Source organism: Schistocerca piceifrons, chromosome 2 (genome assembly GCF_021461385.2).
Source record: "Schistocerca piceifrons isolate TAMUIC-IGC-003096 chromosome 2, iqSchPice1.1, whole genome shotgun sequence".
Classification (NCBI taxonomy): Eukaryota; Metazoa; Arthropoda; class Insecta; order Orthoptera; family Acrididae; genus Schistocerca; species Schistocerca piceifrons.
The window spans coordinates 879,020,196-879,048,076 of record NC_060139.1 but is presented as its reverse complement, the minus strand read 5'-3'; the positions used below and the strand labels follow the sequence as shown (position 1 = coordinate 879,048,076).

General features: G+C 41.4%; 1 protein-coding gene across 1 annotated transcript in view; it reads right to left on the bottom strand.

Moving 5' to 3' along the window:
• Nucleotides 1-270: 270 nt before the first annotated feature.
• The window catches only part of LOC124775959, a 211,652-nt gene continuing 184,041 nt past the window's right edge, over nt 271-27,881 (bottom strand). The window contains exons 12-14 of the mRNA XM_047250801.1: nt 20,650-20,933; nt 12,101-12,241; nt 271-2,392 (exon numbers count right to left, since the gene is read on the bottom strand). Of these exons, the coding sequence (XP_047106757.1) occupies nt 1,954-2,392; nt 12,101-12,241; nt 20,650-20,933 (864 nt within the window). The 3' untranslated portion in view covers nt 271-1,953. The remainder of the gene's footprint in view (nt 2,393-12,100; nt 12,242-20,649; nt 20,934-27,881) is intronic.

Here is a 27,881-nt window from a genome sequence, read left to right as displayed (position 1 = left end):
GAATTTAGAACTACTTAAACCTAACTAACCTAAGGACATCACACACATCCATGCCCGAGGCAGGATTCGAACCTGCGACCGTAGCGGTCACGCGGTTCCAGACTGTAGTGCCTAGAACCGCTCGGCCACTTCGGCCGGCACATTTTTTTTCATTAATAAGATCTATTTCAGTCAGTTTGTTCAATAGCATAAGAAGATACAGTGAAAAATCGTCATTATTTGAATGGAAGTATTATTAAAATAACACTAAGATTATTTAAAGGGAATAATAGAGCCAAGCTAGAATTTTATTTTTCTGGAATTTTCATTTTAGGTTGATTTTGTAAAAGTGTTTTCTGTTTCTTGCTTGGGGTTTCGTATTTCGGCGTTTGAACTGCGTTGAAGTTTGACAGTTATTGTTCCGTGGAGAAATTGTAAATAAGTTAAAAATTGAAATTCTATAATCTCTATTTGTGGAGATGAGTTTTCCCACTACAGGTAAACCTTTATTGAAGGTCACGCAATTTTGACTGTAATAGAGAGAGCTCACTATTTAGCCATTTCTGGAACGATTATTTGCATTTTTAACACTACTGCATTTGATTTTCTTTAGTAATTTAAAACGATAATATTTTTCTATCGAATTGAGTGACGTACATCTGTTGGTTTCGTCTGCAAACTGATTCGTCAGCTTACCGTTGTTCAAGTAAGTGACATAGCGATTACTCTTCTGATAGCTAAGAGATTAGTCAGCATAATTAATTCAGTTAGATTGGCGTAGGAATCTGGAAATGTTTTCACTAAGCTGTTGTAGGCTATTCAAAATTTCGCGCTACGTTTCATTTATCTTAGATATGTGTTTTGCAGTATTTTATAACTATCATTCTAAATTTACCTAAGATGAAGAGTAAGTATTTGTAGAAGTAACTTGCTGTACACTTTCTTCACTAATCGGTTATTATTCGTGATACGATAAGGCTTACACTATCATGGCATTTGTTTAGCCGATTAGAAAGAGGGAAAGTTTACAAGCTTCTGCGAAGTTTATAAATTAAGAGAGAGGTAATGTTTTGTGTCCAACAGATGTCAACATTTACGAGCTAAGAATACGGTACCCACGTGCGCCACAGCCATTACGAAGAGACTGTCGAGCTGTGCCATGCCAACTCAGTAGGCACGTATGTTGTATCAGCAGTGATGCCAACGAACTTGTGACGTCACACTAGGCAGCTTGTCCCCTACACTTCGCGAACGCTTAGCTCCGTGCTGGGCCCTCGGGAAATCAAAATTTATTTGAACGTGTACCAACTAAAGATCTTAATCTTGTCGTGTGCTGTCGAGAACTTGATTACATTTAAACACAGAATCAAGTACTGTTAAACTCGTCTGAAATAGTTACTCGCCCCCTGCCGGAGACGGCTGGTGGCATTCGTAAGACATCCGGTGTCACGTGCTGTGACGGACGCGCCACGGTCTGTCTTTCTCGTGGTCCTCGTGCTTGACTTGTTCCCCCATCACTCCTCGGTTGCCCCTGTGCCAAGACCCGCTGCGAGGGCCTGGCTTCCTCCGCTGTCCACGACCCCCTGAGAACTCATTCAGACTATTGTCAGCTAACTACACCTAGAACGTGTTGCACCCTTTGTGCCGCTACAATTTGCCACAAGCTATGCGTCTGAACCCACCTTAACTCTGTCATTCTCAAAAACCCCTGCGAGCAACACTTGTTCCAGTAATGTGCAGTATCCAGAGTCCTACTCGCCACTCCATGCGGCAGTTCACAACGCTGTAACTCTTCAGCACAGATAATGGAACAAAAGTAGCGAAAGACAGCAAAATTATCATTCCGTATCCCACCAGTCCACAACTCGCCAATCAGCACGAAATGTGTGTGTCCACTGGAGTTGCTTCTCTGCGCCTGTGTGATTACAACCTTTCCGGCGAGATAGAAGCAGGATAGTGCAGGACCAGTTGCTGTTACTGGTCGTCGTCCCGTTCTGGTTCCGGCTCTGGGAAGACGTACTTGGTGACAGAGCGCCGCTCCGGAGAGGTCGGCATGTAGGCAGCGTCAGTAGGGTTGCCGTCGTCCGGTGACCAGGAGCCCAGGTCGAACGTGTACCGCACCTCGCCGTCCTCGCCCACCAGAGCGTAGCGCGTCAGCAGCACGGGCGGCCCCTTCTGCAGCGGGCGCTCGGTTTGCCGCTGCCGGCTGCGGACGCTGCCGTCTCCAGACGTCGGCACCGCGGAAGACGACGTAGGCGGCGACGTGCCCGGGGTTCCCGGCGGCTGCTTCTTCTGCTTGCGCGTGCTGGACGCCCGAGAGCTGCTGGACGTCGGCAACGAAGTCAGCACCGCGCTGCTCAGGCGCTTGCGCAGCTTGCTGTTGCACAGCACGAAGAACACGAACAGCACCAGCCTGCACACAGCACAACAACTTTCGTGCATACAGCCATGTTTAGTTACCTCTAACTCTCTGCAACTACAGGGTGAAAAGTATTTAAACCGACAAACTCTGCGACGTTGTAGGGGACATCGAAACAAATGTTTCCCCTAATGTCATTTTTTCCTACGAGGATTATTTAAACCGTTGGAGGCTGTATTACGCTCTGCAGTTGACAGAGGCCGTATTACGATCTTCAGTAGTTAGAGGGCGTATTATGCTCTTCACTTGTTGACAACTGCTGTCCACCAGTGTAGTAGTGCATTATCTCTGTTTACTAATGGAGCGATACACCTGGAGTGAGTACACTGATATGGTTGGTGCGTACTACATAGCGCACCACAATGTACGAGGCCGGCCGGGCTGGCCGAGCGGTACTAGGTGCTACAGTCTGGAACCGCGCGACCGCTACGGTCGCAGGTTCGAATCCTGCCTCGGGCATGGATGTGTGTGATGTCCTTAGGTTAGTTAGGTTTAAGTAGTTCTAAGTTCTAGGGCACTGATGACCTCAGAAGTTAAGTCCCATAGTGCTCAGAGTCATTTGAACCATTTGAACAACGGACGAGTTGCACAGCGGGTTTATCAACAACAATATCCTAATCGGCTTATCCCGCATCATACGACCTTTCACGCTGTGTACCAACGTCTGTGTGAGACCAGGTCATGTGCCAGATTACCTGGACAGGGACGCCGTAGCACGGTAAGAATTCTACAATTTGAGGAAGCTGCCTTGCAGCATGTGGAGCGGGATCCTTCAATCAGCACTCGTGCAATTGCACGTCACATGGGGACGAATCACACGAATGTGAGAACAGTCCTTCGAGAGCAGTTGTTACGTCCATTTCACCTACAGCGTGTCCACAACCTGGAACTAGTTGATTATCCACCCAGAGCACAGTTTTCGCAGTGGTACCTGGAACAGTGTGAAATGCCTCCTCTTTGTTGTTTACCGATGAAGCAACGCTCGGGCGTGATGGAGTCTTCAACATGCACAATTCCCATGTTTAGAGTGAGGATAACTTACATGCCACAGTTACTAGCGCTCATCAAGTGCGGTTCTTCATTAATGTGTGGGTCGGTTTTGTTGGAGACTGTTTACTTGGGACGTATCTGCTACCTAGTTGTTGTCTCTTGGTCATAAAAAAATGGAAAAGTGTTTGTTGGTTTAATTAATTTTCTGCCAGAGAAATCTTCCTCTACCGGTTTAAATACTCCTCATAGGAAAAAATGACATTAGGGAAAAATATTTGTTTTGATGTCCCCTACAACCTCGCAGAGTTTGTCGGTTTAAATACTTTTCACCCTGTATACTGCAGGAAAAAATCTTTACAAGAAAAGGGTCAGTCTGACCACGTTTGTAGTCTACTGGTTCATACACTATGAGATCTCCTCGTATAAACTGGTGTCCAAAATTAAAGTAACAAAAGGAAATTTTGCAAGGTTGAGTTTATTTTGCCACAAAACAGAGAAAAAAGGTGGCAGTAAAGTAGAAACAACGTAAAGAATACAGAACGCAAACGACTGCAACACGCGTAACGGTAGAAAAAAATGTTCTTCGATTTTCCCAACTTAACTAATTTGCACACACATTCCGATAACTGGTTCATGCGCTCAGTATGCAGAGCGACGACTCTGGCAGCAATACAGGTCTAAAAACGACGGGCATGCTATGAATGATGTCATCAGTCTCATGTTGAGGCAGTAACGCCCTCTCTTCCTGGAGACTCAACTCTTGGAGAGTGGTGGGTGCTGACGTGATGCAACCTGTCTTCCTAGTGCACCCAGCCATGCTCTATGGGATTCATATCGGGAGAGCGTGCAGGCCACGACATGCGTGCAATGTCCTCCGGTTCCAAGAAAACATCAGCCACGTGTGCTCTATGAGGTAGGGCATTATCGTTCATCAATACGAAGTCTGCACGGCTGGTCCCGGCGGAGATTCGAGTCCTCCCTCCGGCATGGGTGTGTGTGTGTGTTTGTCCTTAGGTTAATTTAGGTTCAGTAGTGTGTCCCAATATATCGTGAGGATACCTGCCAGCAGTTAAGCCTTGCCGACTCACCAGTACATTTTCATGAAGAAGAGTTCGAGTGGTAAACATAATCGCTGCACGCACCATTAGGGATCCTCCTCGATCACGTTCTCTTTCCATAATGTCTGGGTCCCGAAATCGTGTTCCATGTTCCCTGCAGATGCGAATCTATCGAGAACCACTCTCCAGAATAAATCTGGGCTTATCTGTGAAAACAACAATGGTTTACTCTTCGAGCGTACAGGTAGCATGTCGATGACTCCACTCTAGCCATTCCCTTCTGTGAAGACGGGTTCTCAGGTAGATGCCGTGTTTTTGACTTCCGCAAAGCGTTCGATACAGTTTACCACAGTCGTTTAATGAACAAAGTAAGAGCATATGGACTATCAGACCAATTGTGTGATTGGATTGAAGAGTTCCTAGATAACAGAACGCAGCATGTCATTCTCAATGGAGAGAAGTCTTCCGAAGTAAGAGTGATTTCAGGTGTGCCGCAGGTGAGTGTCGTAGGACCGTTGCTATTCACAATATACATTAATGACCTTGTGGATAACATCGGAAGTTCACTGAGGCTTTTTGCGGATGATGCTGCGGTATATCGAGAGGTTGTAACAATGGAAAATTGTACTGAAATGCAGGAGGATCTGCAACGAATTGCCGCATGGTGCAGGGAATGGCAATTGAATCTCAATGTAGACAAGTGTAATGTGCTGCAATACATAGAAAGAAAGATCCCTTATCATTTAGCTACAATATAGCAGGTCAGCAACTGGAAGCAGTTAATTTCATAAATTATCTGGGAGTACGCATTAGAAGTGATTTAAAATGGAATGATTATATAAAGTTGATCGTCGGTAAAGCAGATGCCAGACTGAGATTAATTGGAAGAATCCTAAGGAAATGCAATCCGAAAACAAAGGAAGTAGGTTACAGTACACGTGTTCGTCCACTGCTGGAATACTGCTCACCAGTGTGGAATCCGTACCAGATAGGGTTGATAGAAGAGATAGAGAAGATCCAACGGAGAGCAGCGCGCATCGTTACAGCATCATTTAGTAATCGCGAAAGCATTACGAAGATGATAGATAAACTCCAGTGGAAGACTATGCAGGAGAGACGCTCAGTTCCTCGGTACAGGCTATTGTTGAAGTCAAGCAGTATATTGCTCGCTCCTACGTATACCTCGCGAAGAGACCATGAGGATAAAATCAGAGAGAATAGAGCCCACACAGAGGCATACCGACAATCCTTCTTTCCACGAAAAATACGAGACTGGAACAGAAGGGAGAACCGATAGAAGTACTCAAGGTACCCTCCGCCATACACCGACAGGTGGCTTGCAGAGTATGGATATAGATGTAGATGTAGATGAAGGCGAATCAGACATAGACTACAAAACGTCCAGTGGACGCTGAGAACTCACATGCCAGTTGCCGTGCAGTAGTAAGGCGGTAACGTCGTGCTCTTACGGCCAAATAACGTTCCTCTAAACCACTCGTGGTCTGCCTTGCCCTGGTCTTCGGGATACAGTTTCGGTCTCTATAAACCGTCGCCACACCAGAGAAACAACAGAACGATTCACATGAATAAATCGTGCCAAATCAGTTTGCGACTGTCCTACTTCCATTCTTTCTTTGGCCCTCCACCACAGGGAGTCTGGTAAGTGTGCCATACTGCACCGTTTGTGACTGTGTACACAGCGACTGTGGATGTGGGGGTGACGTGCGCAAAGGCTGTGCTGATTTCCAAATTCTGCCTCTCACAGTACAATATGCAGACAGTTAAAATACGATGGTACACAGAACGATGTCAACAAATTTTACATACATATGACACACACAATTCCGTCCCTATGGTTAACAAGGGAGACGGAAGGCAAGTGGGCTTCAAAAATTTGATTTTTACATTTTAGAATATTTGAAATACCTCGTCTTTCCTGCGTGAAGCAGTTTTTCTTTTATATAAATACGACAATTTTTTCGTGAGATATGATGGTTTTCCTGGCGCACGGCCTTTGCTCGGATGATCCTGGCACTTGATACAAGTACAGCAGACGTGCCAGATATGACCACAAACATTCTTTACCTGCATCAGTAATGAATGAAATTAAACCCATATTTAGAGACCTTTATAAAGATAAAGATACCTTGTTGAAGAAATGTCTTCATGGGAAAACTCAAAATTTAAATGAATGTGTGAATTCTGTCATTTGGAAATGGTTACCGAAAACTGTATTTGTTCAGCTTACAGCCTTCAGATTTGGTGTTCATGATGTTATTTTGTCCTTCAATGATGATGTAATTAGAAAACTGGATGTTTTGGAATTATTGGGCATAAAATATAGCGGAAATACAGAAAAATGTTTGGCGCAAATAGATAGAGAGAGAATCCTCTAATCAGATATTGCTAATTTAAAATGCATAAAAGATGCCAGGCAGAAAAGAAGGGGGACCAAGAGAAGAAAAGAGGATCAGTATGGTTCAGATGATGCTCAGTATGGCTCAGGAAAATATTAGTGGTAAGTAATTCTCATCAATAACTATACTGGAATTGCAGTATTAAACTTAAAATGGATTTTTCTCAAAACTACATTTTTTGGTTTCAGGTATCATTATTTGATAAAATAATGGGGTTATAAATATGAAATTTTGTCAATTTGAACTGCAGATGGTAATAAGTTATTACAACTAAATTGAGAACGACCCAACAATCAGAAACTGTTTTATAATATTTAATGTACAAAAAAAAAATTAAATTTTGCTAATGAAAGACTAAAATTCTTTCTCTTCAAAACCATAAGAGGTATTATGTTCATTTTACTTGTGAATTGAGGTATATATGTTATATATATGCAGTAAAAATTTCATTGTATTATCACTTATACTTGTTTTGGAAAGTAAGTGTACCTATTCAAAGGGTAGAACAGCATTGGCAGAAGAGGGATAAAAATTGCCTTCCGTCTCCCCTTAAGGACTGTAACTTAAGAAGGAGCAGCCAGCCAGAAAGTTAAAGAATAAAATAAAATTTGCCGGATCATGAGAAAGCAGACACGTGCTAGACAGGAAAAAAACGCGAGAGAGGTGGAGAGTGTGCGGGAAATAAATCTTCATGTGTGTTCAGACGTAAAGATTCTGAACGAAATATACGTTGGACGAATAGTGAAACAGACTGTTTAAAAATTCAGCTCATATAGGGGAAAAGCTTGTAAGGGTATAGGAGAGGACGTTGAACTGAGGAATTATTGTCAAGGAAAAAATTCGTTACGTTGCGCCATTTCCGAGTTATTTAGCATAGAATTGTACCAATCGGATAATCGTGTGCGCAAATTTGGGCACACTGCCAGAGATGGTGACGCTAAACGTGTTCTTCGTTAGTTTCCTCAAACGGAACTTTTGGTCACCTAGCTTAAATTTATCACATCTGAAAAGGAACATTTCGACTAATAATGAGCAGTTCAAGAAATGGTGACTCACGGATCCACTGATGTCTGTGCAAAACCACATTTTAACGCGTGCAAGTGCTTGAGTTTACGCGCGATCTGCTTGGCCAACTTCAACTCTAAATAAATCAGAAACGGCACAACGAATAGATTTTTTCTTAACAATCATTTATGAGCACAACCTCCGCTGCAACATCCCTACAAGATTTTCAGACTGTTTCAGAAAAACAAACCATTAAGAAACGGAAGAGGAAATAGATGAAGGTGAGGCAGAAGTTATTCGAGAAAAACGATACGGAGCACTAAAACAAATATGGAGCAAGACACCCCTCTACTAGAATGTATGACTTCATAGTTATTAAGCTCTTAGGGAGAGCCAACGACGAAAAATCTATTCCACCTGGCAGGCAAGGCGTACGATAGAAGTGAAATGCCATCCGATTTAAAAAAGAATTAAAGAAATTCATTTCGAAAGAAGGTAGGTGAGGACAGGTGTGAACGTTATCGAACTATCAGTTTAATAAATGGTGGTCTTAAGATCCTAAATCGAATTATTTAGTGTAGAATTGATAGAGTGGTAGAATTTGATTTGAGGGAGGATCAGTACCGGTTCCGGAGGAAGGATACATGTGACGCAATACTGACCCTATAACTTATCTCAAAAGGTAGATTAAAAGAAAAAAACAATATTTATACGATTTTTAAATGTAAAGCAAGCTTTTGACAACGTCGGCAGAGATACACTCTTTGAAACTTTGACATTAGAGGGGATAAAATAGGAATGAAAAGTAATCTACAGTAACCAGACTGCTGGTCGAAGGACATGAAAACGAAGCAGTAGTTTCGAAAGAAAAGAGCCAGTACTGCAGCCTGTTACCATGTTATTATTCCATCTATATAGTGGGCAAGTGGTAAGCAGTACCAAGCAGAAAACTGAAAAGGAATTAAAGCTCAGTTCGCCGACGACACTGTAATTCTGCCAGAGATGGCAAAGGATTCGTAAGATCAACAGATTGAAATGGATAGTGTCTGAAAAGAGATGTAAGATATATATCAACAAAAGTAAAACAGGAATAATGTATTGCAGAATTTAATTAATCGGAAAGCATTTCGAATATTTTACGCATGGGTCAAAATACTTTGTTTGTAGAAGCGCATTTTGACATTTTTTCTGTGATAGATACTGCAAAACATGTACTATGAGACTTAATTTAAGAGGACAGAAAAAATCGGTAAGACATTTCGACAACCAAGAACTGAAAAACACTGACAACAGATTCACAGCCTTCCCCAGTATGGGAACGACGAGCTGTACCCATTTTGGCATAAAAATATTATTTTATCCAGTTTGGCCCGTACACTTTGTAATCACAGTAACATTGTTATGTTTTAGAACACAAGTGTAAAGCTTGCTAAGAAATCAACGCTGCCATATCAAGATTCGCTCAGACCCGAAACTTCTAACAATACAATAAAATCATTTCTAAAAATCTTGTGTTTGGTTGCAGTAGTTCCTACAGTGTAGCAAAAAACTGTCCCTTTTTTTCATCCGTAGTCAGTCTCCTGAATGGTTTCAAGCGTTCCGCTGCGAATCTTCCTTCATGCCTTCTCCATCACGTATTAGCACTTGCACACAATCTCCTCATTTATTTGTTGGAGGAATTACAATCTCTGTGTTTCCCTACAGTTTTTGCATCCTACAGCTCCGTCTAGTACCCTGGAAGTTTTTCACGATGTCTTAATAAACAGAGGGGTCCAAAAAAATGAATCCACTGTTTAAAAGTCCATAACTGGCAAACAAATTGACAGAGTTTTCTCATTTTTGGTGAATGTGTGGCTTAAAGTCCAACTTAAAGATATTACTGTAGGTGTTCGAACACACAAAAACGATGCCGCCGAACTGCAGCACGAACTACTGACTGCAACGTGTTCAGTTGGATATTTGCACATGAATGTACGATGGATTCTTGAAGTTCATCCAATGTGCGTGGCTGTTGTCGATAAACGACGTCCTTTAGTGTTCCCCACAGGTAAAAGTCCAGAGGATTTAGGTCTGGGGAACGTGGTGGATACTCCACATAACCTCTACGGCCTATCTATCTTCCACCGGCAAAGTTACCGGTGAGGTGTACCTTCAGAAGCTTCAGACATCCATTTTACCTGCCATTCGAGACTTGTATAGAGACGGAAGAGTTTACTTTCAACAAGATGGTGCCCCAGCCCACTATCAAAGCCGTGTTTTGGCGTATGTCGACGAAAATCTAAAAGGAAAATGGATAGGCCGTAGAAGTGCTGAGGAGTATCCACCACGTTCCCCAGACCTAACGCCTCTGGACTTTTACCTGTGGGGAACACTAAAGGACGTCGTTTATCGACAAAAGCCATGCACATTAGATGAACTTCAAGAATCCATCGTACATTCATGTGCAAATATCCAACTGAACACGCTGCAGTCAGTAGTTCGTGCTGCAGTTCGGCGGCATAGTTTGTGTGTGGATGTTAATGGTGACCATTTCGAACACCTTCAGTGATATCTTTAAGTTGGACTTTAAGCTATACTTTCACAAAAAATGAGACAACTCCGTCAATTAGGTTGCAAGTTATGGACTTTTAAACAGTGGATACATTTTTTGGACCCTTCTGTATGTCTTGTCGCCCTGTCCTTTTTTCTTGTCTGTGTTTTTCACAAATTACTTTCTTCCCCGATTGTGCAGAGAAACTCCTCATTTCTTATCTTATCATTGCACCTAATTTTCAACATCCTTCTATAGCACCACATCTGGGACGATTCGATTCTCTTCTTTTCCAATTTTCCAATAATGCATGATTCACTACCATACAGTGCTGTCCTCCAAGTGTTAATTTCCGGAATTTTCTTTCTCAAATTAAGGCCTACGTTTGACAAGAGTAGTTTTGTTAAAGCCAGCAATGCGCCTTTGCCTGTGATAATTTGCTCTGAAAGAACTCGTTGCTTCGTTCGTCGTAACTTATTTTGCTTCCCAAGGTAGCAGTAAATCTTTTTATGTAAGTTTTTCCGGTAATCTCATTTCAGCTACTTCTTATTACTTTCGTTTTCCTACAGTTCACCCTCAATCCATATTCTCTACTCTTTAGACTTCTCATCCCATTCAACAGATCTTCACTCTCACAGAGGATAGTAAAGCCATCAGCGGATCTTTTCACTGATTTCTTTTCACCTTGGGTTTTAATCCTTCGTGTGAAATTTTATTTCCTTTATAATTTCTGCGATGTGCAGAATGAATAGTAAGGTGTGAAAGACTGCATTTTTGGATGGAAAAGTTACCATAAAATTAAGAAACCTATGTCGAGTGTTGTAAAGGACAGTGTAAATGTGTGAATATTTGTGTAATAACCAAACAGAATACATTAATGAGAAGTGTCGCCTACCATCATTGTCAGTACTACAGATCTTGCACTCTGTAGATACAGAGACTAAGTTGGGCAAGTGGCATCCCGCAAAAACCATAATCACAGGTTCGAATTGACAGTGTAGCAGCCTCCGCCGACGACCGACGAGCTGTCTTCTGCACTGGGGACACAATTTTAGAAGAGGACAGGTTGGTGGAAAGAACGATCAGAGACTCTTATTCAATATCTCCAGATCTCGCCACCTTCAAGATCTGACTTCCAAAGACACACATAATTTATACCATGCTAATTCACAAGACAATCTACTTCAATTTCGCTACAAGATGACTATTTCTAACAGCAACAGACACGTCATGGCCAACTGTATTTAGCCTACCCCTTCTGAACACTCTTAGGGCTTTCACAACAATTTCGGCTGAACTTATCTCCGTCTTTAGCTCTAGCTTTCAGTGCCTATAACGATGTGAGTGACAGTGCTTTACCTAGCTCTTTAAATATACTCACACAGTTTCTAGAGGGTTCACCACTCCCCTTTTTTACAGGTAAGACAGTGTCTACGTAGAGCGATCCTGGGGAGGTTACGCCCATAGGTATGCAACGCACCTAACGTATGGGCAACGCGGATACGACGTTATCTACTAGGAATACTACCGTGGTCTACACTTACTTATGGTAGTCTACGGTAGCCTACGGTACTTTTACAACTCTACTCGTGGCTGGTACCCTTTCACCCTTAATTATAACAGCGCTCTTGAAGAACAATGAACAACATAAAACCAACTGAAAGGTCAATGAGGTATAGGAGAAGGTGGAGAAGGCAGTTACCCCTGCGGCGTGGCGACGACGCAGAAGAGGTAGGCGAGTGCAGGCACCCTGGCCGGCGGCCCCAGCAGCCATGGCAGGCCCAGCAGGAAGAACAGCATCACCGCGGTGAGGGCGCGCCGCCGCAGCTGCGAGGGCCCGTGTCTGCAACAAGAGAGCAGCTGCGTCACGTCGCCATCCCAGCCAGCACGCTGCCCATACGCCGCTGCAACAGCAGCTGCAGCAGCAGCAGCAATGCTGCAGTACTTCTATGAACACTCAACGTGCCTGGGAAAACGGGGTGGCGATGAATGTTGGGACACCCCTACCTTTCTTCAAACACTACACTTCATTCAAATTGAGAGCAGTCGGTTGTTTCGAAAGGAGACAACTTATAAAGGCCTAGTAAATGAAGGGACCGTTTGCCTACTACTACCCGTGGCTTTTCTGTAAATAAATGCCACGCGAAAATGGCAACTATTGATGAAAAGGATTCTCTGCAACAAAGGACAATGGCCATGTTGTTGTTGTGGTCTTCGGTCGTGAGACTGGTTTGATGCAGCTCTCCATGCTACTCTATCCTGTGCAAGCTTCTTCATCTCCCAGTATCTACTGCAACCTACATCCTTCTGAATCTGCTTAGTGTATTCATCTCTTGGTCTCCCTCTACGATTTTTACCCTCCACTCTGCCCTCCAATACTAAATTGGTGATCCCTCGATGTCTCAGAACATTTCCTACCAACCGTTCCCTTCTTCTAGTCTAGTTGTGCCACAAGCTCCTCTTCTCCCCAATTCTATTCAATACCTCCTCATTAGTTATGTGATCTACCCATCTAATCTTCAGCATTCTTCTGTAGCACAACATTTCGAAAGCTTCTATTCTCTTCTTGTCCAAACTATTTATCGTCCACGTGTCACTTCCATACATGGCTACACTCCTTACAAATACTTTCAGAAACGACTTCCTGACATTTAAATCTATACTCGATGTTAACAAATTTTTGTTCTTCAGAAACGCTTTTCTTGCCATTGGCATTCTACATTTTATATCCTCTCTACTTCGACCATCATCAGTCATTTTGCTCCCCAAATAGCAAAACTCCTTTACTACTTTAAGTGTCTCATTGTCTAATCTAATTCCCTCAGCATCACCCGACTTAATTGGACTACATTCCATGATCCTCGTTTTGCTTTTGTTGATGTTCATCTTATATCCTCCTTTTGAAGATACTGTACATTCCGTTCAGCTGCTCTTCCAAGTCCTTTGCTGTCTCTGACAGAATTACAATGTGATCGGCGAATGTAGATTATCAAAATACCAACAACAAAGCACACTCAACTACATCCTTTTCATGCACAAATCAAAATTTTTTTTTTCCACAGAAGTCACGGTTTGTTCACATTCACGAATCTGATGTTAAACACAGCAAAGTCGGCCAATAAATTATTACGCGTGCCAGTGTCGACACTAACAGTACGTATGCAACACAGATAGCTTAAGGCGATGGGACATGCCAATGCCCCATCCGCCAGAAATACCGGTAACAGCGTAAAATGTATTAGAAGGTGAGACTCATTAACTGGCGCATGCTAACCCATAAAGTACAAGCAGAACCGGTTCTAGAAAATTTTTCCACACAAACGACTATTGTTTGGCGTCTCCCCATCCCATCCCCTCTACTCTGCCCCCTTGCACACTTCACCCGTGTTATTTTCCGCTACTAACGTCTGGTGTGATGAATACACGGTAATAACAACAGCAGCAGAAAATCGTATAACGGGAGTAGGATTCGTTATGAACAGGAAAGTAGGCTAGAGCGTGAGTTACTGTGAACAGTTTACTTACAGGGTTCTCTTCATCGAAATCGACAGTAAACAACGCCGACAACGATGGTTCGGTGAACATGCCGACGTGCCGGCCGGAGTGGCGGAGCGGAGCGGTTCTAGGCGCTTCAGCCTGTAACCGCGCGACCGCTACGGTCGCAGGTTCGAATCCTGCCTCGGGAATGGATGTGTGTGATATCCTTAGGTTAGTTAGATTTAAATAGTTCCAAGTTCTAGGGGACTGATGACCTCAGAAGTTAAGTCCCATAGTGCTCAGATCCATCTGAACCATTTGAACATGCCGACGTCGCAAGTAGAAAATGAAGAAATAGAAAAAAGTATATGAGGATATTGAACAGATAATTCAATACGTAAAGGGAGATGGAAATCCATTAGTAAAGGGGGATTGGAATGCAGTTGTAGGGGTAGGAGTAGAAGAAAGGACTGCGGGAGAATGTGGGCTTGGTACTGGGGATGAGATAGGAGAAACATAAATTTCAGCTAGTAATAGTGAATACTCCGTTCAAGACTCACTGGAGGAGGAGGTGTATTGGCAAAAGCCTGGAGATACAGGAAGATATCAGTTACATTACATCGTGGTCAGGTAGAGATTCCTAAATCAGATATTGGGCTGTAAGGCGTGCCCAGGAGCAGATATAGACTCACATCACAATGTAGAAGTGAAGAAGTGTAACGCCCACGAAAACAAGCAGATGGTGCACTCTCGCTTACGGCAACAAAGTAGCTCAAAGGGTAGGAAACGTGCACAAGAAACAAGGACTAAAAATAGCCTACAGAACAGCTAACACAGAGAAAACTAAGGGCAACCAGTACAAATACAGACAAAAACAACACATCTGATACTTAACAACTGACGTGCCAGAAATGCAAATCAATTTATACTGAATAAACAAGTAGAACTTTAATATCATTCACACAGAAGAGCCTTAGAAAGTAACAGCTGTCATTCTACATTTGCTGAATATCCATCAACACTGGCTTTAAAACTCTCGGGCACAACAACAGGCACCCCTAAAAACTAATAACTGAAGAAAGTTATAAAATACAAAAAGTCATAATCGAAGGAAACCAAATAATAAACGAATACGTAGTTTTCTGCAACGGAAATCTGTTCTCTGGCCTCAAAAAACTTTTAGCAAAACCAACCTATTCACATAGAATTAATTAATGCTGGGCCTTACCACGACATTCCCAGTCCTAAAAGTTCTAGGTGAGTAACTTTTCTACTATAAGGACTATATGGATTCTGACGACAGACGGTGAAAGGAAAACAACAGTAATGAAAAATATAGAGAAACAGGAAAAGTATTCCATATGGAAACAGGGTACGTACACAAAACATTATCTGTATGTTCATATTTGTAAATGCATTCTTAAAAACTCGAATTTACATGTATACGAGTAGTAAAGATCTTTTTCTTGTTGTCTAATAGAAAGAAAATAAAGGTCCATTGATGACTCTGAAACAGAACCAATTTTATCACAAGCAGACAAATTAAATTTATTCGGAGACCGACTTGAAATTAACAACACACACTCTGAAAAATTATCCTTCTTTCGTCGAGAGTACACTTCTTCAGACCTTGTTGCACATAAGCCAGTGAAACAAATGACTCCATCAAGCGCTCGCTAATCACCACATTAGATTCGGAATTACACAAACAATTTACTTTCAGAAATGGCACAAATGTGCATAACATTTCGTTTGAAAGACTCCATAGTCATTTACTGAACACATGGCAGTAATGCAACTGCAATAACAACGTACACCAACGAAAAAAGAAAAAACTCCAGTACTTGACTTGGTACCTCTATCCGTAAACCATTACGTCTTCTTAAACTACGTTTAAAATAATTCTGAAGTACAAAGAGACTGAAGACCCTGTGAACTCAGATAAAGCACCACCAAGATAATCGAGTGTAATCATTAATTTTTATACATATGCTAACAAACATTATTGAATTTATTCATCCGAGAGGAAATTCCTAATGTCGAAACATAAAATAATGGATTAATTCTTCTCTTTGCCAGAACCGTCGCAAGACTCATGTTACCTAACTGAACTCCCATACCTTCCACTCGACTCTGGTCACAGAATGTTGTTTAGGTACAGCAGTGGTACACTGCCAATGTGCTCACCGCACGTCATTTTTGACCAAACTGCCTGTCAGTGTGCGTGCGAGAGGTGAAATCACTTTCCGAGAACTGGGATCTATTTCTGTTTACAATGTCAATTTGACACAAATGACTACACAAAATTATGGGAAGGCATACGAATTAATTAAAGGGTGTGCTTTTGAGTTTAGTTAAATATCAAGCTATTTACGTAACAAGTCATTTATCACTGGAAGATTTCCAGAGTATCTGAAATATGTTGTAGTTAAACCTCTATATAAGAAAGGCGATAAAAAGATATCACCAACGTGCTGTGAAATAGTTTGATAATGCCATTGGGCAGAGAAAGGCAAGAAAATGGTTCCTCCTTTTAAGGAGGGTCGATTTGACATTGGTGACTCTCCACGTTCATGAACACCTTCTGGGTTTGATGAAGATCGTTTAAACGCATTAACCCACAATGATCCACGCAAAGGTGCTCGAGAACTGCAAATGTGGTGAACTGTGATAATTCCACCATCGTGCGACATTTGCATGTGTATGGGCTCCTCATGTTCTAAGCCAAAATCGCAAAACTCTCCCGGTGGTCTTAGGTGCATCTCTGTTTGCTGGTCATCAATTGGCTCTTGAACAACACCGATGATCCCTATCCTGTACCATTGCTAGGGGACGAGAAATGGTAACTTTAAGCTAACGTACGGATAAGAAAGGAATGGTTGAGCCCAAACAAAGCAGCAACTCCCCGTGCAAAGAGCTGCGCGCAGATAATGTTATCCAGCTGGTGGAACAGTGAAGGTGTGGTCTCCTACCAATTGCTTCCCCCGAGATGTACGTACGATGCTTTTATTCCTTACTTAAAACACAGAGACCTTACTATCTGTAATAGGCGGAAGAACATCATCAGAAGTTAGCACAAGTTATCGGAATTTTGAATCAACTATTACTGAATAGCTTGAAGATAAAGCTCTCTTTGATCAAGAAGATAGCAGACAGTAAGAGACTAATAGCAGTCAGGAAAACGAGCTGACGCCTTACATCGTCCCAAGTGAAACAAGCAACGAATAATTACGTGATACAGACTACGGAATTGCTCATTTCCTTACTGGTTATGATGGAACACAATAGAGTAAATCACTGCCAACAATCAGTAGAATACAAATACACAATATCGTGAATATATCACATTATTCAGTAAGAAGGAGTGAAAACAAAAAGGAAAATCCTCTCAAAATGAATGGTTTCACCTCCAGAGGTGTTTTATATCCATCATTTTCATCGGAAAGACAATTTGACGGTTATACGTTGTACGACACTGCTAAGTCTCTGCAGCAAAGCACCACTCTAGGTGAAAGACTTAATAACAAGTAAGGGAAGGTTTTATTCTATAATGAATGTAAATCAGGAATTGATTCTCTTTCACCATAAGGCACGTACATAGGCTTGAAAGGGACAGTCAAGATGATCGAATATTTGTCTTATGGACAAATGTATTGGATTTAAAAGCAATAAATATCTTTTGATTATTTTCACAGTAACATGCGAACTACACAGAAGCAAGAGTTAATGAAAGCAGAACTTTTCTCACATGGAGAACGCTTTGGAATTTCTCGCGAACAGACGAAGTTTGCGGAAAGAAGATCATCGAAAAGAAGATGCTTCATTGGCCCATGTCGATTAGACCGAAAAGTGATCAATCATTCTGCAAATGCACAAATAATATATGCAAAGAACAAGGGGGAGTTATTTGTGCAGAGTATTACTTTTAATGAGCAAATAATCTGGTGTGGCTCAGTGAAATTGACAGTTCATTATTCAATTCTCGAAAATTATACAGTAATTTATAATATTGTGTCTCGTATTAGACTAAAATCAAGGTCACAATATCAAAATAAGTAGTTTATTACTTATTCTGTGCCACCAACCCTTCAAAATTTGATTACATTTCCTTTAATACCAGCTTTTAACACTCGTTTTAAGGCAATGAGGGCACTCACCAATCGAAGGGTTAAACAATACTTATTGGCGATCCAAATATTACCGGAGACAGGGAATATAAAAACAAAATGGCTGGTATACTTCGCTTAGTTTCATTCCATAATATCGTAATTTTTTGGGATAATTCATAGAGTAGTCCGAGTCTAAAAGCGTGCAATATAAAATACCAGTTGTGTATACCCAAGAACGTCATGTAGAGGCCTCTTGAAGAAACTGGGGTTACTAACTGCTGCTTCCCAGTATGTTTATGCCTAAGTGAAATTTCTCCTAAGTAATACAGAGCCTCCCAGAAATGGTGAGACGAACTGCGAGAGGTTGTAGAGGGTATCTTGGGCAACAAATCAAAGACAGTAACACGTGGCTGGAAACGCCATACAACGACGGTACAGGGCGTTTAAGGCGCCAGCACCTGCCACTAGGCCACGATTTCGGGAGCAAACGTGACTTTGTACTCTGCTGGATCGTAGGCGGAACGTCTTGTAGTGCTGTTTGTTAATCAGTGATCTATCGTACTGCAAGAATGTGGACTGTTATATTTCATTCACTGTTCCAAATATTCCCAAACATTTTCTATCGGAGGAAGACTGAATAATTTAACACGTCTGTCAAGGTGCAATTCTGTACCCGAATGTTCGTCAAAGCAAGAACGAAAGCATGCAGCCCTGTGAAAATGGCTGTTGTCGCCTTGGAAGATTCCATCTACAGCTCACTCGTCATAAGAGAGGGAAGGATATATTCATAAACTGTTATTTCTCACTGTCACAAATAACTACCAAAAATATTTGTTACCGAAAAATAACGATAATCGGAATAACTTACACCGAAAAGTAATACATTAGCACATCTCTGCTCATCAAGAAGATGTAGGAAAAAGGTAACAATTGGTCACTGACAATGTTGACGTAAACATCCTGATTCATTGAAGAATTTTCTGATATTATCAGCTGAGTCGTGATGTTTCTTCACAATGTTTCGATGCGTTTACTACCCGGAACCTTCATTTCATCTGAAGATGACGAGTAAGAAACTCGTCGAAACGTTATGAAAACATGACGTCACGACTTGGCTGATAAACCGAGAAGATTTTATCAGTGAAATACACGGCGAAAGTCTTCATTTCTATATCCTGGTTGATGTTTACGGTAATTTGAATGAGTCGGCCCAAGTCATGGTATGGAAAACAACCCCAAAACCAAAAAGAATCATTTCTTATCTGAAGGATATGCTCTCCACACTGTGGGACAACCGTCTTCTTGAGCTGTAGGTTCACTCGATGCCTTGCGTCGTTTGAAAGGAGAAAAACATCGTCAGACTACACTGCATGTATACAGCCAATTTTTTGCGTTACATGGTCCAGGGGTGCAGTTTCATGTGTTACTGTGATCAATGGCCCTTACGAGGTATCCATGTTCTTATTTCCACTGAATACAGTGGCCTTCACAATGTATTGCTAATACATAGAAACAAGGATCCTTTATCGTATGATTATATGATAGCGGAACAAACACTGGTAGCAGTTACTTCTGTAAAATATCTGGGAGTATGCTACGGAACGATTTGAAGTGGAATGGTCATATAAAATTAATTGTTCGTAAGGTGGGTGCCAGGTTGAGATTCATTGGGAGAGTCCTTAGAAAGTGTAGTCCATCAACAAAGGAGATGGCTTACAAAACATTCGTTCGGCCTATACTTGAGTATTGCTCATCAGTGTGGGATCCGTACCAGGTCAGGTTGACAGAAGAGATAGAGAAGATCCAAAGAAGAGCGGCGCGTTTCGTCACAGGGTTATTTGGTAAGCGTGATAGCGTTACGGAGATGTTTAGCAAACTCAAGTGGCAGACTCCGCAAGAGAGGCGCTCTGCATCGCGGTGTAGCTTGCTGTCCAGGTTTCGAGAGGGTGCGTTTCTGGATGAGGTATCGAATATATTGCTTCCCCCTACCTATACCTCCCGAGGAGATCACGAATGTAAAATTAGAGAGATTCGAGCACGTACGGAGGCTTTCCGGCAGTCGTTCTTCCCGCGAACCATACGAGACTGGAACGGGAAAGGGAGGTAATGACAGTGGCACGTAAAATGCCCTCCGCCACACACCGTTAGGTGGCTTGCGGATTATAAATGTAGATGTAGATGTAGAATATTCACTCGGAAAATGGCGGAGGCTGGACTTGCATTCACCGACAGCAGCAGTTTCTGCCGAGTCTGAAATCAGTTCTCATGGACAACGCTTGCTGCTCATCTTCTGTCTGCTAGGATGGGACCTTTATACACCCACTGTTCTTCTTGCCTGTAACGTGACTGTGAGTAGTATACCATTCCATGTAATCAGGTAGACGAGTGAGCAACGGTACACGAAGAAATCGGACAATTTGACTTATGGCTTGGTCATGGGGACTTCCTCACATAATAGCTCGTCTTTATCGGTCTCATCGTCTCCCGTTGAGCCATCTTACTCCAGTGCCATGTGCATTTCACGTCATTGCCACGTCCTACGCCAGTAGAACCAGCTGTACGGTGCTACGAAACGACCGGTGTGCTCCTTTAATAGGGTGATTAATATTTGGTCTGGTGAGATTACAGTAACTGTGAGTTCGTATCTTTGACAAGTGCGGAATACCTGGTAACGACAACGCCGCTTCCACAGGTGCAAGCCGGGAAGAGCACTGTGAACAGCAGGTAGAGGAAGATGGCGGCGTTGACTACGACGCAGGCAGCGGTTGGCAGCAGGACAGAGGCGTAGAAGGCGGCACCTTGCGGGTAGCACAGGAAGTCTGAAGCGCTGTCCTGACGTAGCGGGTAGCCCGCCGTGGGTCCCGTGGCTGCCAACAGCACCCCCACCGGCAACAGCGGCGACAACCACGAACACGCCGAACACACCAGCACGACGTGCGGGACTCGTGCCTACACACACGACACAACACACGTCAATGCGTCGTTGTGATTATTTAACACGGGTAATCATTTACTTTTCAATACCGCCTCGAAAAAACAATGTTACGTAATTAATTTGTTGTTTACTTGTCTACAGACCTGATATAAATTGAAATTCCTGTTCCACAGTACCTTACAAATGGCTAGAGAAGCCAAAACAAAACGTTGCAGCAAGTTGATAAACTGGAGTGTTGTAGGGTAATTTGTTTTAAAGGGAAACAATCAGTACTGGGTTAGCTGAAGCGAACAGCAGCGACACAGAATCGTATGACGCGTTGGTTGGCCGGGAGGGAGGAGGATGGGGCGGAAAAGTTTCCAAAGTGCTCAAACAAATGAATCACTGATTGCAGAAACAACATTTGTCCACTTTTTGGTTAAATTGAAGTAAGAGCTGATTTCCATGTTATGGCGCTCCCTCTATCGAATGAATGCAGAAACAACATTCGTCCATCATTCTTAATGGGACAAACTAGATCCCGACGTTATGAGTGAGAGGAGTAAGAACACTTGTCCAAGACTAGTGCTGTTTCTGCAGCCAACGTTGGCTAGCCTGTTGTGTAATATCATCTCTGTGTTGCAACGGTTTTTCGTTGTGAAGCACAGCGATGTTGAACACGGAAGATATGGATCTACATCATGGTGGTGAAAGTAAAAAGAGGAAAAAGGTGTAAAAAATGTTGAGTATCAGCGTGAAATCATGAAAAGGTCGCGAATTAAATGTTTAGAGTACAAAAACTACAGTGGAAAGTTAGTTTCAGAGAAAAGCATTGGTGTGGACTGCAAGTAAGTAATGTTCTAATACGCCAGTAAAATAGTAAACTAATGATTTATTGAGTGTCTGAAATATCTGTGTAATTTTGTAGATATCGTGCAACGATTTTCAGTATTTTATTAATTCCAGCACTCGACGATCAGAGGTATGCAAGAAAGCTTTTTTAAGTATCCATGGTGTCACAAACCAAAGGGTAAGGAGGATAAACAATCTACTTGCTTGTGGAAAGTCGCCTAGTGACCAGAGGGGTGAAAATGCATCGGGAAATCAAATCGGTGGTGCAGAAATAAGTTTGACAATTGGTCACGTCAAATTCCTATCCCCAAAAAATTACTCACTATGGCACAAGAGAACAGCATTATTTAAACAGCCAATTTAATGTCAAAATCGTGCATGAGCAGTTCAGATTACGACATTCCCAAGCAAGTAATACTAAGTGCGAATTTTATTTAAAAATATTCAAAAAAATGTTTTTCACTTCCATTTGGTCGACCACAAGTTGACACATGTGGTACTTGTGAAGCGCTTCAAAATAAATTATGAAACAAAACACTGAATGAAAAGGTTAAGAGGGTTGCCGCTGCAGAAATGATGGTTCATAAACGCAGGGCTGCAAAGTTTTCTGCTCGTATTCGTGAAGTACAAGTATTGTGTCAAAAAGACGAGGATGTTGCAGGTATTGCCATAGATTTTATGCAAAATCTGTCCCTTCCTACCATTCCAGTTCAGGAAGTTTTCTACCTTCGGCAACTCAATGTTAATGTATTCAATATCCACAACCTGAAGACAGGATATGCAACATTCTAAATTTATCACGAAGGTGTAGCAAAGAAGGGTCTCGATGAAGTCTGCACGTTTCTGCTGGATTACATACGAAACTAGTTGCCACCAAACATAAAATACCTGCGTATATTTTCAGATGGCTGCCCAGGGCAGAATAAGAATAATACTATGGTCAGGTTCGTCATGGTAGTTGCAGCATCTCAGAGTTTACTCAGAATTTATCGTTATTTCCCGGTCAGAGGCCATTCATTCTTACCCTGTCACAGGGACTTTGCAGTGATAAATAGGAAAATTCGAGCTGTCGATAGGATTTATAGCATCATACAGTTTGTAGAACTTATTGTTGCTGCAAGTAACTTTAACAAATACCAGGTTAAAGTTGTTTCAACAGAGTTTGTACTGGCTTTCAAACAATGGTGGCCTAAATTTTACAAACGCAATGCCTTGTCTTTGGAAACAATGAACAGCGAAGTGCTCACAAGGAATGAGAAACAATCCTTCACCGTTTCAGAATTCATGGAATTTGAATATAACAGTGAGTGTATTGGGAACGTCATTGTAAAACCATACATTGGAAGCCTGGTAACGCACACTTTTCGTATACTTCTTGATTTAAAAACAATAGTAACTCTACCGATGGCTGCAGCATACGATAAATGTGTACCACTAAGTGAGAAGAAAATAACTGACCTCAAGAAATTGGAGTCGTACATTCCTGAAGAGCACCTATCCTTTTACAGAGCTCTCTACAACTGGCCTTCAGTAGACAGCAGAGGGCCTGACGGTGAATAATAGACATTGGTACAAGCAATATTTCACTAAGCTTGCTATTTACATGATTGTAATTTGTAGTCAAAAGTAGTTGTTCTGAATCTGTTAAGTACACATAAAATAAAAATTTTGGTAGTGACAAATAATATAGCTGATCTTCGGAAACTGTTATGTAGCCTAATAAAAACAATTTTATTATTGAAAATAATAAATTTACAAATAAATTGCTGAATAACACAGACTTACATTTCTGGAAAACAATTGATTTCAGAAACAGCACATGTCCACGAACTTTGCGTATTTAAATCATTATATAATCTAATCATTACACCATTTAAAATAGTGTCTGGACATCACCAGAAACTGTGCCGTTCAAGGTAAAATAGAGCTGCCAAAGAAAATAAAACACTCAGGCCCAGAAACTTATTTTTCCGTTTTTCTCAAAATCAACATGCATGGACTAATGCTGTTTCTGCAATTAGTGATTCAAATCTAAATTGTTGTGCCTTTCGCCCGGCCGTAACTGTGGATTCTTTGATTGCTCTGGGAGAAGGCTGTGGATCACGAGAACATCAGGTGAAAGGAAATATTATCATTACTAAACATCAGATTGAGAAGGGGAAGCAACATATACTTGCGTGGCTCCCTTTTCCGTACCAGCGCGGAACAGCGAGGCTTTGTGCGAGTGATGTGCAACTTGAGACGTCACTCACACTGAAAATGTACCTCAGGGCCAGTTTAAAACTGAGTTTCAAGAATATTACAAGGGGGGGGGGGATATAAATAGTATGTTAACGTCGGCCTCGACTGTTCTGTACACACAATGACACATCGGACACGGCTGGCTCTGTGAAAAAAAGTTGGGACATAGAAAGTAAATGATTAAGGTTGTCCAACAACCAAAGCAGACACAGATTTAGAGTAATTGACACTATAATTACGAGCTTGGATTTAAAACACATATAACATGTTAAGACTTAAATCAGTAACCATGACAGAGCCTGAGTGGTTTGAAAAGTTTAGAAATGACGTAGATATGTTCATTCATTAACCACTCTGCGTTTTTCACGCATACTAGTCTCACATACAACAAAGTAATAGTATATCTCAATAGATTTAAACAAATTACAAATCTTATAATGACGCCTATGTAATGGTGCGTCCGTATTATACAGGAGAGAAAAAGAGAGAGATGTCGTCCGGCATTGGACGATGGGTTGTGCGCTTGTTTTTTGTAATATTCAAATGTCTTCAGAGTCTGTCTTTAGTATCGGTGTTTTTACATGCACGCTGAATTAGTCTATAGTCTTTTAGGCGCGTCAGTGGCGCTGGATTCATTTCTCCTTGTAAATCGTCAAAATACATCATTACAATGCGTAGTTAAATATTATACATTGTTAAATAAATGGCTCTTGGTCTCTTTCATTACTCAAATCAGTGCTTTACGTGACGAGATGTGGCGGTGTGAAAATAGAACATCTGAAGGCTCATCAAAGTAGAGCACATGAAATATTAGTTCATTTTATTACATTATTGAACAAAAAATTTACTTAACTTTGACACACTTTGCCATAGGAGTACTGGATAATTTACAACCGTCGCTGACTAGCCAAGCATAAATTTACGGACTTACAAACAATTCTCTTGCTCTATGAATACAATGTTCAACCTTTCCTGAAGTACACATTCATCAGAAACTTTAACATCTCTTTGACCTCACACTACGATGTTCACTCCTCATGACGTCACGAACTGCGCAGAGCGCTTCCACACTTGGTCCTGTATTGATTTCTGGAGCGAGGGCACTGCTGTGCTGAGGAGAGGAGACAAGCGGTAGCGCATTGCTGAAGACCGCTATGGACATAAAAGTATAGCGTAGACCTTTATGTGGAAGAGGAAGTCAAAGGCTAATAATGAGGGTGAACAAAGAAAGCAGTCGCAGGAATTGCTATCACGTCGTTGATTAACATCCTGAAGAAGGAAAGAAATGTGGCGATGAAAATGATGACAGATGAAGTTTCCACGATATAAAAATGTTATTTATAAAACGGAATATATTACTGTCTAATGCAATCTGATGTATGAACTGTGTTTCTCGTCTGCAAAACAAACTTGTTACTTACACTCATGGTATTTTTTGTTGACAACAGCAGTGCCCTCTGCACTCTTTGCACTCAAGGCTACGTTCAGTACTGTTTGGTTTTGTCACAGTTCATGGTGTTGTTTCTTTCCTGGCAGTCTTAATTGTTTATTAATAGCGATTGAAGTGTGAATAGATTTACGGATGAAAAACTGGTCGATATGTATATTGCGTATAGGTCCACTGAATGCAATGGAATAGCAGCACGAAGACATTGTGCTGAACTGATCCCATAGCAACGGCAGCCGCATCACGGGTTCTTTTGCGGGTAGGGTTGTGTATTGCTCTGCGTTTTGTGTTGTACGTTTTTTGATTTAATATTTCAGGTTATTTTAGTGGTGTGAACGTATCTTTAAGAAACAAAGGTAATTGGTTCAACCAACCGAATAAATCATTATTACATTATAGCATTTCAAAGAGGCACTGGGTCCTCAAACCAGAGGCGGAGGGTACTTTGTGTACCCATGCCCATTCCCCCTTTCCTCTTCCAGTTACGAATGGTGTGCGAGAAGAACGATTGATAGTAAGCCTCCGCGTGAGTTCGAATTACTCTAATTTTGCCTTCATGGTCTTTTCGCGAGAGATGTACGAAGGTAGATGCAATATATTTGGTGGCTTTTGTGAAGGCATTGCTAATTAGGCATATAAAATTTTTTTTCGTGATTTTCTTTGGATTTCTATTCTTTTTTTTTTGTTCATATGGGCATTTCTAATTGTGATTATGTAACATTCTACTGTGGTTTTTAAATGTAAAGATGTAATTGTGATTATTTCGTCTTCCAATGGATAAATATGTTTCTTGCTTTGTACCTGTGGTAAAGTTTCTAAAGTTCTCTTTTGGAATAGTATTAACTGTGAAAAATGCAGTCAATAACATTTATAAAGGTTTATGTAATTTACGATAACGATATAACATCTATAGACAGGGGACAGCGATAGTGATATCGAGAGTTGAAAGGTTGTTGTGTAGTAGAGGGAATGGTGGGTGGCGTGTCTGTGAAGCGTGCGCAGGAAAAATAGTAATGTGTTTCATGAAAAGCATACGTACTTGTATGGACAGTGATACCGAACTATCAGATTGTTAATTCTCTTTACCACTGCGATATGTAATGCCATCGCGAGCAAATAAACCGGACTGTGAAAGTGCCGCTAACATTACTTTGTTGTGGCCGACACGAACTGTGCCTTTATTCGAATGAACTTTGCTGGTATTGGTTTTGGGTGGTGGAACTGTTGTATACCAGATTCTATCAAGCCGTGAAAGTGAAGACTAATTAACTGTGCGATATAAATGGCTTTCAGTGACGTTGTCGAAGTTTGAAATGCGAGAACAGAGTGGACATTGTTTACGGTGTGCTTCACATACATGAACAATTCTATGAACTGTGTATTTGTGGCTAAGACTATATGAATGTGACGAACCGTGTAATTATGGACGATAGCGTCACGGACAGTGCATAAAGTGTAAAAACGAGCGATGTCTACGCCATGTACTTTGAAAGAGAAGACATGTCAACAACGTTCGTATACTGGCGTCTTGTGGTTTGTTAATCACCACGGGGTTAATGATACAGCTGTGCCGGAACTTTATTTGCATTTCGCCGGAGAAGATTAACCAGCGGAACTGTCTGTATCCTGCTCTCATCATCGTAACCCGCCGACATCGTGCTGCATAACGCAACGCTTCGTATGCAACAAAAAGTTAAGGGATTTCGCTGAACGCTATCCCCTGACCTAGAAACTTCCTTTCTCTATTAAAAGTATAAGAATTACAGACTCTGTTTAATTAAATTCTTTGTTTAGTTTGTTTGCTTTCTGCTAACGAAAATAAAATTACAATCAGTGAATTAAAAGTTGCCTGGTAGTCATTGTTGAAACACCAGTAAATATAAACTTCCTCTTCTCATTAGGACTAATTCTCCTTGCATGTCAAAATTATTGTAGTTATTTTATGTAGTTTTATGTATTGTTATGAGACTAGATATATGACAGTAACTAATAAGAGTATTTTGTCGCGAAATATGGCTTCGCGCGAAAATTACGGCGACTGCCATAATTGCTTGCGTTCTGACCAATAATGTAACAGCTGCTATTCCCGTATTGGTGCTTTTCCTGACGTGAGCGGGAATTATAAATGTCAGCTGTCAAATCACGTAGTGACTCTTTACCCAGTAATAAAAGTTTTTTTGATATTGTATTGCTACGAGTCGTAGTATTAAGAGACACTGGTTATACTCAAAAGTGGGTAGAGTGTTCATGCGATTGTTAACAGTATCGTGTGTGAGTCACCAAATTTTGTCACTTTTTCTAATTCCTTTGAAGTTTCAGAGAATATATACACAATTTTGTCGGTTCAGGTTAATTTCAGAGCAGTTTCTCGTGAATATTAGAGTTTTCACTTCATAAACAAAGTGGGATCGTGACCAATTGAGAAGTATAACAAAGAGTGTGG